Source organism: Tetranychus urticae, chromosome 2, assembly GCF_039701765.1.
Source record: "Tetranychus urticae isolate SD_2017Ah chromosome 2, NJAU_TeUrti_SD_1.0, whole genome shotgun sequence".
Classification (NCBI taxonomy): Eukaryota; Metazoa; Arthropoda; class Arachnida; order Trombidiformes; family Tetranychidae; genus Tetranychus; species Tetranychus urticae.
The window spans coordinates 12,664,961-12,678,425 of NC_142959.1; the positions used below are offsets into that span (position 1 = coordinate 12,664,961).

Genomic DNA, 13,465 nt, shown 5'->3' on the forward strand with positions numbered 1-13,465 from the left:
GGGGATAGTATTCATTTCACTTCGAGGGTAAACTTGTGATATGTCAAGTATCAATTCTAAAGCAGGTAACTCTTCTTCATCGTTCCCAAACATCATCTTTGAAATATTGGGTACGAATGACAAAAAAACAAATCTTAATTGTCTTTTTATAGTGGAAAAGGATTGTAATTTTAGTCAAGTCAAACTATACGCTTCCGGAATTATTTGTTCCGCTTCGAAATAACTGATCATACCTGCTACTGTAAAATGTCATTATTCAGTTCGTTGATCTAGTAAAATTGATACATTTGTGCAACGGTGAGTAGCAAAGATAATTATTTCACATTGAACTAAGTATCATTATTCAGTTCGTTGATTACATCAGTAATATTGTTACATTTGTTCAGCCAAGAATAACGTAAAACAATTAGCTTGACTTTAGTTAGTTCAAAAGTATCATTATTGAATCAACAAAGCATAAAATAATTACAAACAATTAACCTTAAACTTGAACTTAGATAATGGTTTCATAAAGTTCAAAAATAGTTCCGCATTAATTAACATGGACATTGAACTTAATTTAATGGTCAATTTTATTAATTAAATATCGATTAAAAGTGAGTTATCTTGTGTATGAGTTATCTTGTGTATCTGTACTACTACTATGTACAACTTGAACCTTTCCGTCCTTTCCCATTCACCATTATCATTATCATTATAAATGGTCAATTATATCAGATATAAAAGGTTTCTGTTCATTTGTCCGAAAAGGTAATTTATTAATATTGATAAATTAACTTTTCCTGCAAAAGTGAACAATAAGTTTTGCTTCTTTTCATAATAATCAGTTTAATCATGAATAGACTGGTCAACATCAACTGTTTATCGTAAATTGAATCATTCCATGTATTTACTCTGGTCGATCAGTTTCAATATGTTCACATGGAGTTAATTAGAAATGACAACTTTTCCTCTTTTACCTTTTCACTTACACTTTTCATCTTTCATTCAACAATCAGTTTCAAGAGTAAACTCAGGTTGAATCGATTTTCATTTGTAATTTAAATTTCACCTTTTTTTCCTTCTTCCTTTTTTTCTAGCCACTTTATTCATAACTTTTGTCCAAAAATTGATTTGAAATTTTCCCTCCCAGGAGATTGTTTACCTTTCAAGTTTTTAAAGAGCTTGGGAGAAACAGAAAATCAATATTTTGTTTCCAATGTTGATCAATTGAATGGATAAAATGAACAAATTGAGTTTCAGGATTTAAGGTTTCATCATGTAAAGGTTTGATTAAAAGAGTTGAAAGAAGACTGAAAAAAGGACAAAATTAATGAGCCAAGTTTGTGTTCGGATTAAAATCATTTTCCCAGTCGATTCTGTTAAGCCTTTCAAAGACTGAAATCAATTTACATTTTAATCTATTTTCAAATTTTAATCTCAAGCTAATGAAAAGTTTAACCATGAAAAACTGAATTTTGGTTTCGGAATCTTGGATGGAAAGGTAAAAAATGATTAAATCGCAACAATGAATTGATTCGACTTGTTGATACTTGACTTGCATTTTCAAGTTCAACTTTGCATAAATTGTTTTCCAGTGAAAATCTTGTCAACTGATCATGGATATAATCAATTAAGTTGGCAAAAAAACTTTTATTTCTTCATCTGGAAGTTGAAGCATGAAATGTTTCAAGTTTACTGAATACTGGTGAAACCAGGAAAAAAAGGACAAATTACTGAAAGGTATTGAGAAAAGGAAAAAACAATAAAACTCGAATTGCCTTATTCTCTGGTTTCCCTCGAGATATAAACACATGTAGACACATTAAGGTTGCAAACTTATTACACATCAACCGAGATGAAAAATGATTGAATAAAAAAGTTGTTGAAACAAAAGATGAAAGGAAAGGGTTACAGAGAAAATTCATTTTTCTCTTCAAATAAGCCAAACTTGAATGTTAAATAGTTAATCTAAGTTTATTTTTTCGAGTTCATCTTTGCACTGAGAAAAGTCTCGAGTTTTGAAACCTTAAAGCATAAAGTTTTTCGTCATTTCCATGATTCTTCAGTTCATGTGAAATTGACACAGATTCTGATTCTCTGTTAACCTTTGAATTGCTGTCAAAGAAAAACTTCATTTTCTTGAAACTCATTTCATGATCAAATCCAGATAATGTTCAGTCCATTTGGAATTTTACTTTTTTTCTTTTTTTGCTTTCTCTTTCTCGACTTTATCGAACAAGTTGGACATTTTGTATCGATAAGTGTTTAACTTGATTATTTAGGCAACTCGAATAAGCACAAATTTCAATTTTAAAATCATTATTCAGATCTGTTTCTGTTCGGAAAATCATGAAGCAGAAAAGCTTAAAAGAAAAGATTATATTTATTCTTGTTCACTTTTTCTGTTTCTGGTTCACATGGAAGAGGCTTGAGAAAGTGTAACTCGATTCTGGTTCGAATCCTATTATCATTTCGAGTGTTCAAATGAAATTCCCATGAGGCTGTTCATCATCATCATGGTTGCCTAATGATGTTACATATATCATTGTGTAAGTAACACTAGAAGAGGAACCTTTTAATCACTAGAGATTCAATGTTTTTTTTTGTTTCGGGAAACACTAAAATTGTCAGATAATCTAATCTGTAAAATGTAATATTCACTTGGAACCTAAACGCTCAAGGAAATGAACAAAAAAGGGTTAAATTGAACAAACATTATTGAGTTGAAAACAGGATTAAAAGCATGATTAGTTTAATGATAATAATGATGTTTTACACTCCAATGAATGTAAACATTATCTGATTAGCAAACCATTCAGATTGAGGTTATTCATTTCAACAACTTTTTTCTTTTGATATTGCTAACTTGGTTCATGATGAGCTAACGATTTTTAAAATTTTTCAAATTCTGTGCAAGATGAAATTTCTTCATGAAAACTGAAAATCTTTTGGATAACAAAGTTTCATTGGCACATGTTCGGTGCTAATCCTGGAAAAAATTGACTCATAAAATGAATTTCATAAATCAGTTGAAAAGTTCAGTTAAAATTGAATTAGCAAATAAATGGTTCAAAACAATGGAATTGGCAATTTTGAATTTGAACAGATTAAAAGTAAATTGAAAAAGTAAACGAAAATAATTCATTTTTCCGGGCTTTTGGACAAACTGATTCAATCCTTTGCAGTATTATTGATGCATTCATCAAATGGAACCTTGAATGATCCCTGGTAACTGAATATTGAATTCCTGGTCTCCAAATGAGATGAACGTGCTTGAGTATCCAGACATTTTCTCCTTGTTTTCACTTGAATTTCCAAAGTTCAGTTTCAACTCGCAATTTCTCGTCACACCAAGAATGACATTTGCACAGTCATTTGCTGTTGATGTTACAGTAGTAACATAATCATGCAAAGTTTGCTTTAAAGTAAAATTTTGATGACTTTATGCGAAGTCATTAAAATCAATAAAATGACAAAAAATCGATTGGAGGCAACATCGAGAATCGTTTATCTCTTCACTCCCTGTAAATTTAAGAAACTGTAACAGAGATAATGACATGAGATGCAATTTTTTGTTTATTAATTGTTCTTCTCATGGCAATAAACACATCTGTTTAAACACATCAGCTCAGTGGCAGCTGTAAATAGTTTTAATGAGAATTGATTTGGAAAAATTTGGAGGAATCGAAAGCTTCATCAAGTTTCTCAAAAATTCAAAGGTTCTGCGTAGATGACATGATGAATAATAAATTCAATCAATTGAAAAATTTGCTATAAATTCACATAAAGACGTACAATGTAGCTCTAATCTCAAAATCTCAACCCTCGAAATTTAGTATTTCCTGGGAGATTTAGTTCTATCTAATCTGTCCAGAACTTTCTGCCCAGATGTTATATGCCTTTTATGCAGTTAGGCATGTAGTTATGTAGATAAAGGTTTTGTTTTCACTTTGTATCAAAGTTTAACAGTAAATCTAGTAATATTGAAGTTGAATCTTATGAAATTTTCCTTCGATAATGTTCACAACTTGAAAATTGTACTTCAGATAAGTATCAATAAAATGAGAAAAGCTTTGTTACGGAAAGGCTGAGTTGTTTACTTTTCCTCAACCGAGCCTGGTTACACACTGGGTTGATCTTGAGACTACCAAAGACTTATTGCTTCGCATAATCCGATATCTCTCATCAGCTTCTTTTGAATAATTTTTCATATCAAACTTGAAAGCTGTCAACACTGACTCTAATGAAAGTTACTTTAGCAAATAAAGTCGACCTGATTTTGACGAACATGATTAACAGATGAGCTTAAATGACTTTTCATCTCATCAAGATCATTTCACTTTCAACTCTTTTAAGCAACAGTCTAGCAGACACAATAACAAGACTTTTAAATTAACATCCAATCAAGACGATATTTTCAAAAACATCAATCACAGAAATAAAAAACACTGAGAATAACATGAAATTGAAAACATTAAAGCTGATTCTGTAGCTGGTCATTTGTACGTCTTGGTAAGAAAATACGTAAACGAAATACAATTGTATCATTGTTTTAAAACAAGATCGTCTTTTGGTGATTGGATCAAACTGTGTGTTAAATTGACGCTACTCCATGTGTCCGTATAACTAGACTGTTACCCTGTTTTCAGATGAACATTTTGTTTTGTTTCTCAGTTGAAATATTTGATTCACTTAAGTCTTTTACTGGAAAATTGAGTAAAATTTTGAAAAATTTTCGTCCTCCTTTTTGGTTCATTTGCTCAAAGAAATTTCATTACAATTTTTACCTGAAAAGAATGAGATGAAGAAAAAAAATGAAAAGGCAATTTCACATATTAATATAATATATTCAACCCAAACTCATTGGTAATGTAAAAGATAAATCTTTAAACTATTTATCATCCGATACAACATTTCATCTTTTCAGATGAACCTTTATCAGAGTGTTCATTCAAGTTTATCAAACGTGAATATATACAATAATAATGGGTCGAAATGTTTAACTTTGAATATTCAAGAGCAAAAGATGTTGAACAGAAAAAGGAAAAAGTTTCATCTCATCTTCAGGTTCAAGGGATTTCAAGTCTAGTTTTTTATTCAGTAAAATTTTCATTGTGTTATGTGATATGAAAAAAAGTGAGTGTAACATGAAAAATGTAAATTGTATTGGAGTACAAAAATTGAATGAAAATGATTCAATTTAAATGATAATAATCATTCATTGTAGTTGTTCGTTAATAAATGGCTTGAGAAACAAAAAGCGTTAATTTGGGTGATGAAACTTTTTTTTTCGGTTCTCAGTTGAAAAATGAAAAAAGGATGTTCAGCAATAAATGAATAATTTCCTGATTGTTTCAGTTACATTATCTCATCAGCTGTAATTTGGTTATCACTTAAAAAAATTGCATTAATAAGGAAATGATTAAACAATAGTGAATTAAAATAGCAATGCGATGTAACCAACAAAAAAATCCTTCAACAGGAAAACCTGATAAAGTTGTCAGGAACTTTTTTTTCAGCAGGGATTTCATAGATGAACATTTGTTTTTACATGAAAATTTCATGCCAAGTTTGGTATTGTAACAATAACTAGCAATTAATGCTCTACTGAACCATCAAGATATGGCAAATTTCGAGCCATGTTTTTGGGTTCGTTTATAAATCGATTAAAGATCGTACGAAAATCGATTTAAATTTTGTCTAATAATCGATTATGACTCGTTTGGTAATCGATTAGAATTTGTTGGAAATCGATTTTTTATGAATCGAGTATAATGTGGTCATTGAACGTACAGTTTTGAGATTTGAACGATTCTTGATGAGTAGCGAGTTCAAATGAAAAATCGATTGAATCGATTATCTTCAAGTCGGTATGTAAACAAAATCTAGGCACTCATCAATCAGCGGTTTATATCAACCCAAACCTTAATGCTTTCTCTCTATTAAAAGGTAAATATTGATGGTAAATATCAACTTTCAGTTGAGTATGCATTATGTACTTTACCTATTCAGTACTTAATGGTATCTTTATCCCATAATGTCAGCATACTGACTTTTCGATTTTCGAGCCATTTAGTGTCTTTCCAAGTCTTACGCCTCTTTCATGTTTCATACCATGAGACTTTTGTCTATCAATGATTCAATGTTAACTCGATTTTCGTTTTTCTTCATCTTTCCTAATCAACCATTGATGATTCAATTGATGATGTTTGCGCTGATTTAATCCTCAAAATCAAAGTAAATCTCGTTATTGACTGAAAATTTTTTGACAATTTAATCTTGTCAACGGTTGTCTGATTAATTTTAAAGTGTAATTTGTACATTTCATTCGAGATTTTGATACAATTTACTGAATACAAAACAAGCCTAAAAGTGGATAACATCATGAAATATAACAATCGAGATCCACATTCATCAGCAGCGGAAATTTCGGACTACTTTTTGGTTTTCAAATCAATCGACTTGTTTCACATTCAAGTTTGAGTAACCTTTGCAAGTCACTCTTCACCTTATCAACTAGCATCTAGAAATAATAATAATGATAAACTCGAGGAATAATGGTACTATTCAGGAGAAAAGTAAAACATCGATTCTCATGATATGATAATTGATTATTTTAATGGATCGATAGAATCAGTGCGAAACTGCGAAAATTTGAAAGGACAAAAGTCATCAGCAGAGTACAGCAAGTGTGCCCTAGTTTAAAGCTCTTAAGTGTTGCTCTTGAAATCGATAAATTCAAGTTCACGATATTGACTTGAATTGATTGTTGAACATTGATGACGAGAAAAATGAATTTTATCACCAGAAAAGTTGCCATTTTTAAATTTTCATCTAGCATCTGCAAGAATTGCCTTTGGTTTAAAGTTGAAACCAACTTCAACCAAATTAACTGTCACTTGATTGAGTCACCAGTAAAGGGTGACAATGCATGCTGACAACAATTAAAAGTGATTAGTAAATAAATGAAGCAAAAGCAACAGCCAATGTCAATGTTTTGACATTTACTTGAAAATAAACTGTACAATTGAAGAACCATCTTCATGACTCATTTTAATCAAATTAACAGATAATTAAAACAATATCTTTAAAAGGTGACAATCAACATTGATATTAACTTTGCTCTTCCACTCAACTCAAGATTAACCCAAAAAGGTAAATCACTGAATCGTCATAAAATGAGCATCAAATGAAGTATCAAAATTGGTAACTTGAAAAGGTACAAGAGTGACACAGTAAAGGAGTGAGAGATGATAAAATGATAAAATGATGATGATAGGTGGTAAATGATGATGAGCTTGAAGAGGAGGATAAAGAGGAAGGAAGGAAGACTCTACAAGAATATCTATTTTTTGTCAATAACATTCTTAATAAAGTGAGATAAATGTTTAAAGTTTTTTTTGCTCTTCGACTTTTTTCGCCAACTTTTTGTCATAAACTTTACCTGATGAACAAAAACTATGGCATCAAAAGTTATTGATTGGTAGAGAGAGAGAGAGAAAGCGAAAGAAGAAAAAAATTCATGAAAAGTTTGAAAGGAGTTGAAAAGGTAATGGTTAAGCTGAATATAAAGGGAATGAAAATGAAAAGGTTTTGTTGCTCGGAGTGAAAAAGGTGAAATAAAGATGAGGAAAAAAAAGATGATCAAAAAGGATGATAGAGACTCTAATAGAGTAAAGATTTGTTTTTAAGATGAAAATGAAAGTTGCGATGAGGATATTAATGAGGTTGTGAGATGAAAGGTTTGAGAAGGCAGAAAAAGGACAAAATTGGTTGACATTGTAAATACATTTTCACATTGACTGATTAGGGACGTTCAATTTCAAGTGTAAATGAAAAAATTGAACTTCTCAATGTTCATTTCAACCTTAAATGTCTCTGAGCAAACAGAAACTGCTATCTTTCAGTTTCATCCACTTCACCTACTTCACCCTCTTCTTGCTCATCTTCATCCTTTCCATTGTCATTACTTTGGTCATCGTTACTGTGCAACTCTGAGTCAGGCAAAGGGTCGATAGTTTTGCAACCGAAGAGAGTCACTCTTGCCCCATCAACTAGACCACTCAATGAGGGTCTTTTGACGAACACTTTTCTTGCTTCATTAAAATGCTTTTCATCTTTCATCTTCTTAGTTTGTCATCCTTTTAATCCTTGAATCCAAAAGACTTCAATTAAGATCATATGATGATGAGTTGGTCAGTGAAAATTGATTCAACGGAAAGGTTGAAAAGAATTGACCAGAAAAGTAAATCAGAACCTTCAATTGGAAGCTTTTCTTTTTTTCCCCACTTTCTTTCTTCCCTCATCAGGGCAAGATTCAGAGTATGAAAGTTCAAGTATCCTTCAACATGATGATCATGGTAAAAATTGTTCATCAAGAGTAAGCTTGAGCTGGGTTTTCAGGGTGAAAATGGTGAAAATCTAGATTTTGTTTGTTTTCATTCACTTGATAACAAATTATTAGAGAATTGCATGAATAAAGATTCAATCAATTTTCATTTTCATCCTTTCATCTCTTCCTTTTTCTCTCGCTATCATCCAATTAATGAGAATCAGAATGAGCAAAAAAAGATTTTCTCTAATCAGTTTTGTCCACTGAATTACATGATTGATAATCAAGAAGTTTATCAAGGTCATTTTTTCGAGTTTTTTTACCAATCCTTTCCACTTTTACTTGTCAACATTGAGATTTCAGGTTAACACTTCTTGCTCATTTTCATATTATTCAATTATATGGATAATATTGTGAGTTGTTCAAGTTGATTAATATTGTTTGAGTTAAACATTGAAAATCAATTTTCACTTTCAACATTGATCGGTACAATCGTACGATTAATTGAATTGTTAACTTGACAATTCACTTATGATTAACCATCCATTGCATTGAGCCATGAATCAATCAGAATGATGAGGAAGAAAAAATATTGAACCAGAAAATGTTCAAAGATGCAATGTAAATAGCCAAGTGAAAGATGTGAAGAGAAGTGAAAAGACGATGAAATCGACAAGTTTAATTAATTTAAACTTGATCAACGTAAAGAAAACAATTGATTGTGTGTGTGTGTTTTAATCATTACCAGGATAAGCAAAATTTTTTGATGAAACAAGCATTAATGGATGAGGGAAAAAAAGTCAACAGAAATGGTGCAAAAATGTAATGTAAAGGAGAATGAAAAAAGTGGTAAAAAACAATTGGTTTAATGTTGATGAAAGTTGAATTGTTTACTAATCAATTATTGCAATCAATAATTATTGTTTGCCTAAACTCAAAATAACTGTGCTTGTCAGGTGAACAAACCAGAAAATATAAAACAATCAAAGATGGAAACTAATGGATGGCAACTGCATTAATCAATGGTAATTGATTAACAGTTAAACTTGAAAATGCTTTTCACGAGTTGCAAATGCGCTTCAAACCTCACAATGGAAACCAATTTTTTAAACGTTAATCGTTTCAGTTAAAGAGTTGAATGGAACAGAATCATGAAGAATCATCGTCTCGATAAAAATTCATTCCTCAGTATCGAGTCAATTTGCGAACAAGATTTTGATCAATTTTTCTTTGCTCTTTTTCAGTTAAACTCGAGGGAACCTTTTTCAACTTGATTCCCTTTCAAGAATATGACAGAAAGATTTTATGTTAAAAGGTCAGAACATTCAACGAATTTCAAACTTCCAATCCAAACGCAGTTTCCTAATCCTAATCAGCATTTAGTTTTCACAGCTACTAATATTCCTTGCGTTGTCAGCCTGTGAGCTAGTGTTGGCAACTGTACCACAGTCACATTGGAGATGAATCTTTGCTTATGCAGGGTCAACAATGCTTGTCAGTAGAGCTGGACGATAACAATAACAATATCGATAGTAATCGATAACTTTGATACATTATCGATAAATATTTTCAGCGATCGATAACAAATTAAAATGAATAAAAATCTCATAATCACATCTTATAGCTCTTGTAATCTCATGACATTTACTCCAATTACTGCTCAAAGAAACTGACTAAAACCAGAATCTGTTTAGGTTTTGTGTTTTCTCAAGTCGTAGGTAATTTTTTTCGCATAAATTTTTTATTTCTCGGTAAATATTTTCGATAACAATAACATTAACTCGTCGATAATCATTCATGCAATAACAATAACTATTGCTGACTTATTTTTCTGTTATCGTTAAACTCTAATTTACTAATCCGACTAGTCTTTCGTTGATGTCTATTTCTTCACCTGGTTTTGAAACGCTATTCTCAACACCAGAAGTTTAAAGGTTACACCTGTTTCTGCCGATCTTGAATCGATTACCAATTCAAGAAATTATTTCTCTTCCACCTTCAATTACCGTAAACATTTTTATTCAACTTCAAGTTGACTGATCAATGAACTCGCAATTTTCAGTGGCTTGACTAACCAATTATCCTCAGCTGATGACGAAACCAAAATTTAACACAAAACTGGTCGAAATTGAAATCGAATTGAAAAAGTAATGTTTAAATGAAAACTTTTCAATTCTCATTTGCTAATCAATGTGTATTGAAATCTTGCAAACAGTTTACTTGGTTCAAGTCTATTCACTAATCATTAAATTAATAATAAAACATGCAAATAAAATTCAAATGATTGTTCATCAAATCAAGTTTGCCTTTACAGCGAAAAGTTTTTTTTCATTTTAACAATTGATCTTTTGTATTATTTAGCAAAGCAAAATAATTTTGTTTTTGTATTTTTCAGATTTTTCTTCTTCTCAATAGGAATGAATGTTATTGATAATGGATGAATAATGAATGAAATGAAATACATTGATATATTTTGTTGTAAAGCAATCATTGAATCTATTCATAATGATATTTCATCATGTCATTGATTCACTTTTTGTTTTCAATCAACAGTCAAAAGTGTTATCAAATGAAAAATGGTTGTTATATTAAACTGCGGCTTACTTGATAAACATTGATACTCCAGTTGGTTCCATGGCTCTTTGAATACCTTTCCATGATTTGGTTATTTGAAATTTTTGCCTTGCATTGAGAGGAAGCCTTGGATCTGGTGGTGGAGGTTCAGGTACTTCCAATGGGTTATTGGACACGTTACCCGATTTACGGACACTTGAGTTGCACCCTGAGCTGTTGTTTAAATGGTGTTTGGTAAAGGCACAGCCCATGGTGATGGATGTTAATCGTTGACCTGATTTGTAGGTTGTCGTTGATTGACTTTGCTTACTTACTCGCTGCTAATATAAACGAGAAATGTAAATAAAAAACTGTTGACAATTGAATGGGAAACAGTAAAGAGCAATGATGATGGTGATCAAAATGATAATCCAGTTGTTTGAATAAGCAGATTATAAATGAATGAAGAGGAGATGGGAAAGACTTGATAAGATGATAGACAGAGAGAATAACCTAAATTTTGGTCTTTTAAAGGTGATGGTGCAAAACAATTGGTTAGATTGATTAAGATTGATGTCGCAAAAGATTCATTAAGAGTCCATCACTGGACCAGATTAGAGTAAATTAACTACAGTTGTATACTCGATGTGGTTGTGCTCGAAAAGGTTGTATTGAAACAGCAATTAGTCCCTCAGAGTAAAAGGAAAAGGCATGCGTAAGGAAAATTTACGATGCAATATTGTTTTCATGAGAAAAATTGAATTGATTCAACGAAAAGTTGGTGAAATTATCTTACAATAGATGGCACTTAACAAAAGTCGCGAAAAGTAAGCAACACCTAGGTGCGTTATCTAGTGGTTAATGGAAAGACTATTTTCAAGTTACATTAAAAGCCGATAGATGGTATAAGAAGCAACTTAAATTGCATTGAAGTTCATTTTATCCGATACAATGCATTAGCTTATAAAGAGTAACTTAATGAATTTTAATAAACCAATGAAAGGGATCGATCGAATGGTTCGATTTTTCTGAACAAATGCTCCAAAAATATTAGCGTTCAAATGATTAGTTTTCAAACTTGCAATATTGTGCAATGAAAATAATAGTTTTAATTGATGTTAGGAACAAAGCGCTTCGATGAGCTTTGATAATCTAAAATTTGAAAGCTACATTAAAATCAGTCTTTAATTTCACAAGCTCTACTCTTAATTAAATTTCGGCATTTAATTGTTATTGGTTCATAAATGCTTTTGATAATCGCTATTCAAGAACGGTAATACTCATTAATGTTTTGTCAATACTCAACATTATCGATTCAAATCGATACTTTATCCAGAATCATGGGACTTGAACGCTGGTTAGCTTTTCTTTATTCAATGAACTTGACTACACAAGACTGATAAGATCATTTATCAATAATATGGTTCGACATTTACTGTTCTAAAAGATGGGCCAATGGACAATTGACTAAATTAAATAGCTTTTATTTTAATTTGGAAGCCAGTTCGTTAAATTATCTGAGGTAATATTAGTAATAGTTGTAACTGCCGAATCAGAATGATTTTGGTTCATCAAATTAAACTTTTGTAATTTTCTGCCAATAATCATCGGACGCTTTACAATTGATTTACTGGTGTTACCATGTCTAGCCATTTTTACATCAAATTGATTGTTATTGGAATAATTGTGGTTACTCTTTTTGATTACCTCAACAACTAACCACTGGTCTCTAGTCTCTGGCTTTTTATTTTCCCGTCAAACAATTAACTTTGTAATAAAAACAAAACCTTGAGCCTCTTCATTTTGATACTTTGTATTCATGACTTGACCACTTTCATGTAATGACGAGACAGTCTTCTTTCAATGCTAGTTGAAACAAATTACTCTGAAACTGTGAAGTGTTTAAAAAGTGTAATCATTATTAAAGTGAAACAATTAATTGGACATTAAGCGTTTAACTCAAAATGGGAATCAATAAATTTTCTCTGACAAGACCAATCATTTTAAAGAAGCACAATTTAGTCAAATCATTTGAAATTCAGTTTACGAAAACAGAATATATTGCAATCGAGAAATCAGCAAAGCGCAACAAAACATGCAAAAGAACACTAAACACTTACATTGAAAACTAATGCTCTCAATAATTATGAATAAACTTGTTCTTTCCTCACCATTGCAAAGTCAATCGATTAATATTGCTCATTTCCGTCTTTTATTAACCATCGATTTTCCAAAGACTCAATGATCTATAGCTATTCAAAAGATAACTTTTTGGTATCTTCAATACATTGAGCTGTATCTTAACATCGAAATGAAGCAAATCAAACGCTACATTAATGATGAAGGAAATGACGATCAGTATCATTGCAATCGAAACGAGTTTTATATTAGGCACTTGCAGCAAACAGTTAATTCTTGATATTTTAAAACCGAGGGTTACTTCGGTACAAAATTGGCTTTTGGGAAGTTTTTTATTTTTCATTGTAAACTGGATCCAAGAAAAAGTAAAAGATATTCTTAAGTAGAATAATTAGCAAATTTCGTCAAAAATTGAACTTAACCAAAAGTCAAAACTAGTCTATAAAAGGTCAATCAACG

General features: G+C 31.1%; 1 protein-coding gene across 1 annotated transcript in view; it reads right to left on the reverse strand.

Moving 5' to 3' along the window:
- Positions 1 to 11,593, reverse strand: part of LOC107368150 (neuroglobin) — a 60,467-nt gene extending 48,874 nt beyond the window's left edge. Inside the window, exon 1 of the mRNA XM_015935935.3 lies at positions 10,919 to 11,593. Coding sequence (XP_015791421.1) covers positions 10,919 to 11,139 — 221 coding nt within the window. The 5' untranslated portion in view covers positions 11,140 to 11,593. The remainder of the gene's footprint in view (positions 1 to 10,918) is intronic.
- Between the last annotated feature and the right edge of the window lie 1,872 nt (positions 11,594 to 13,465).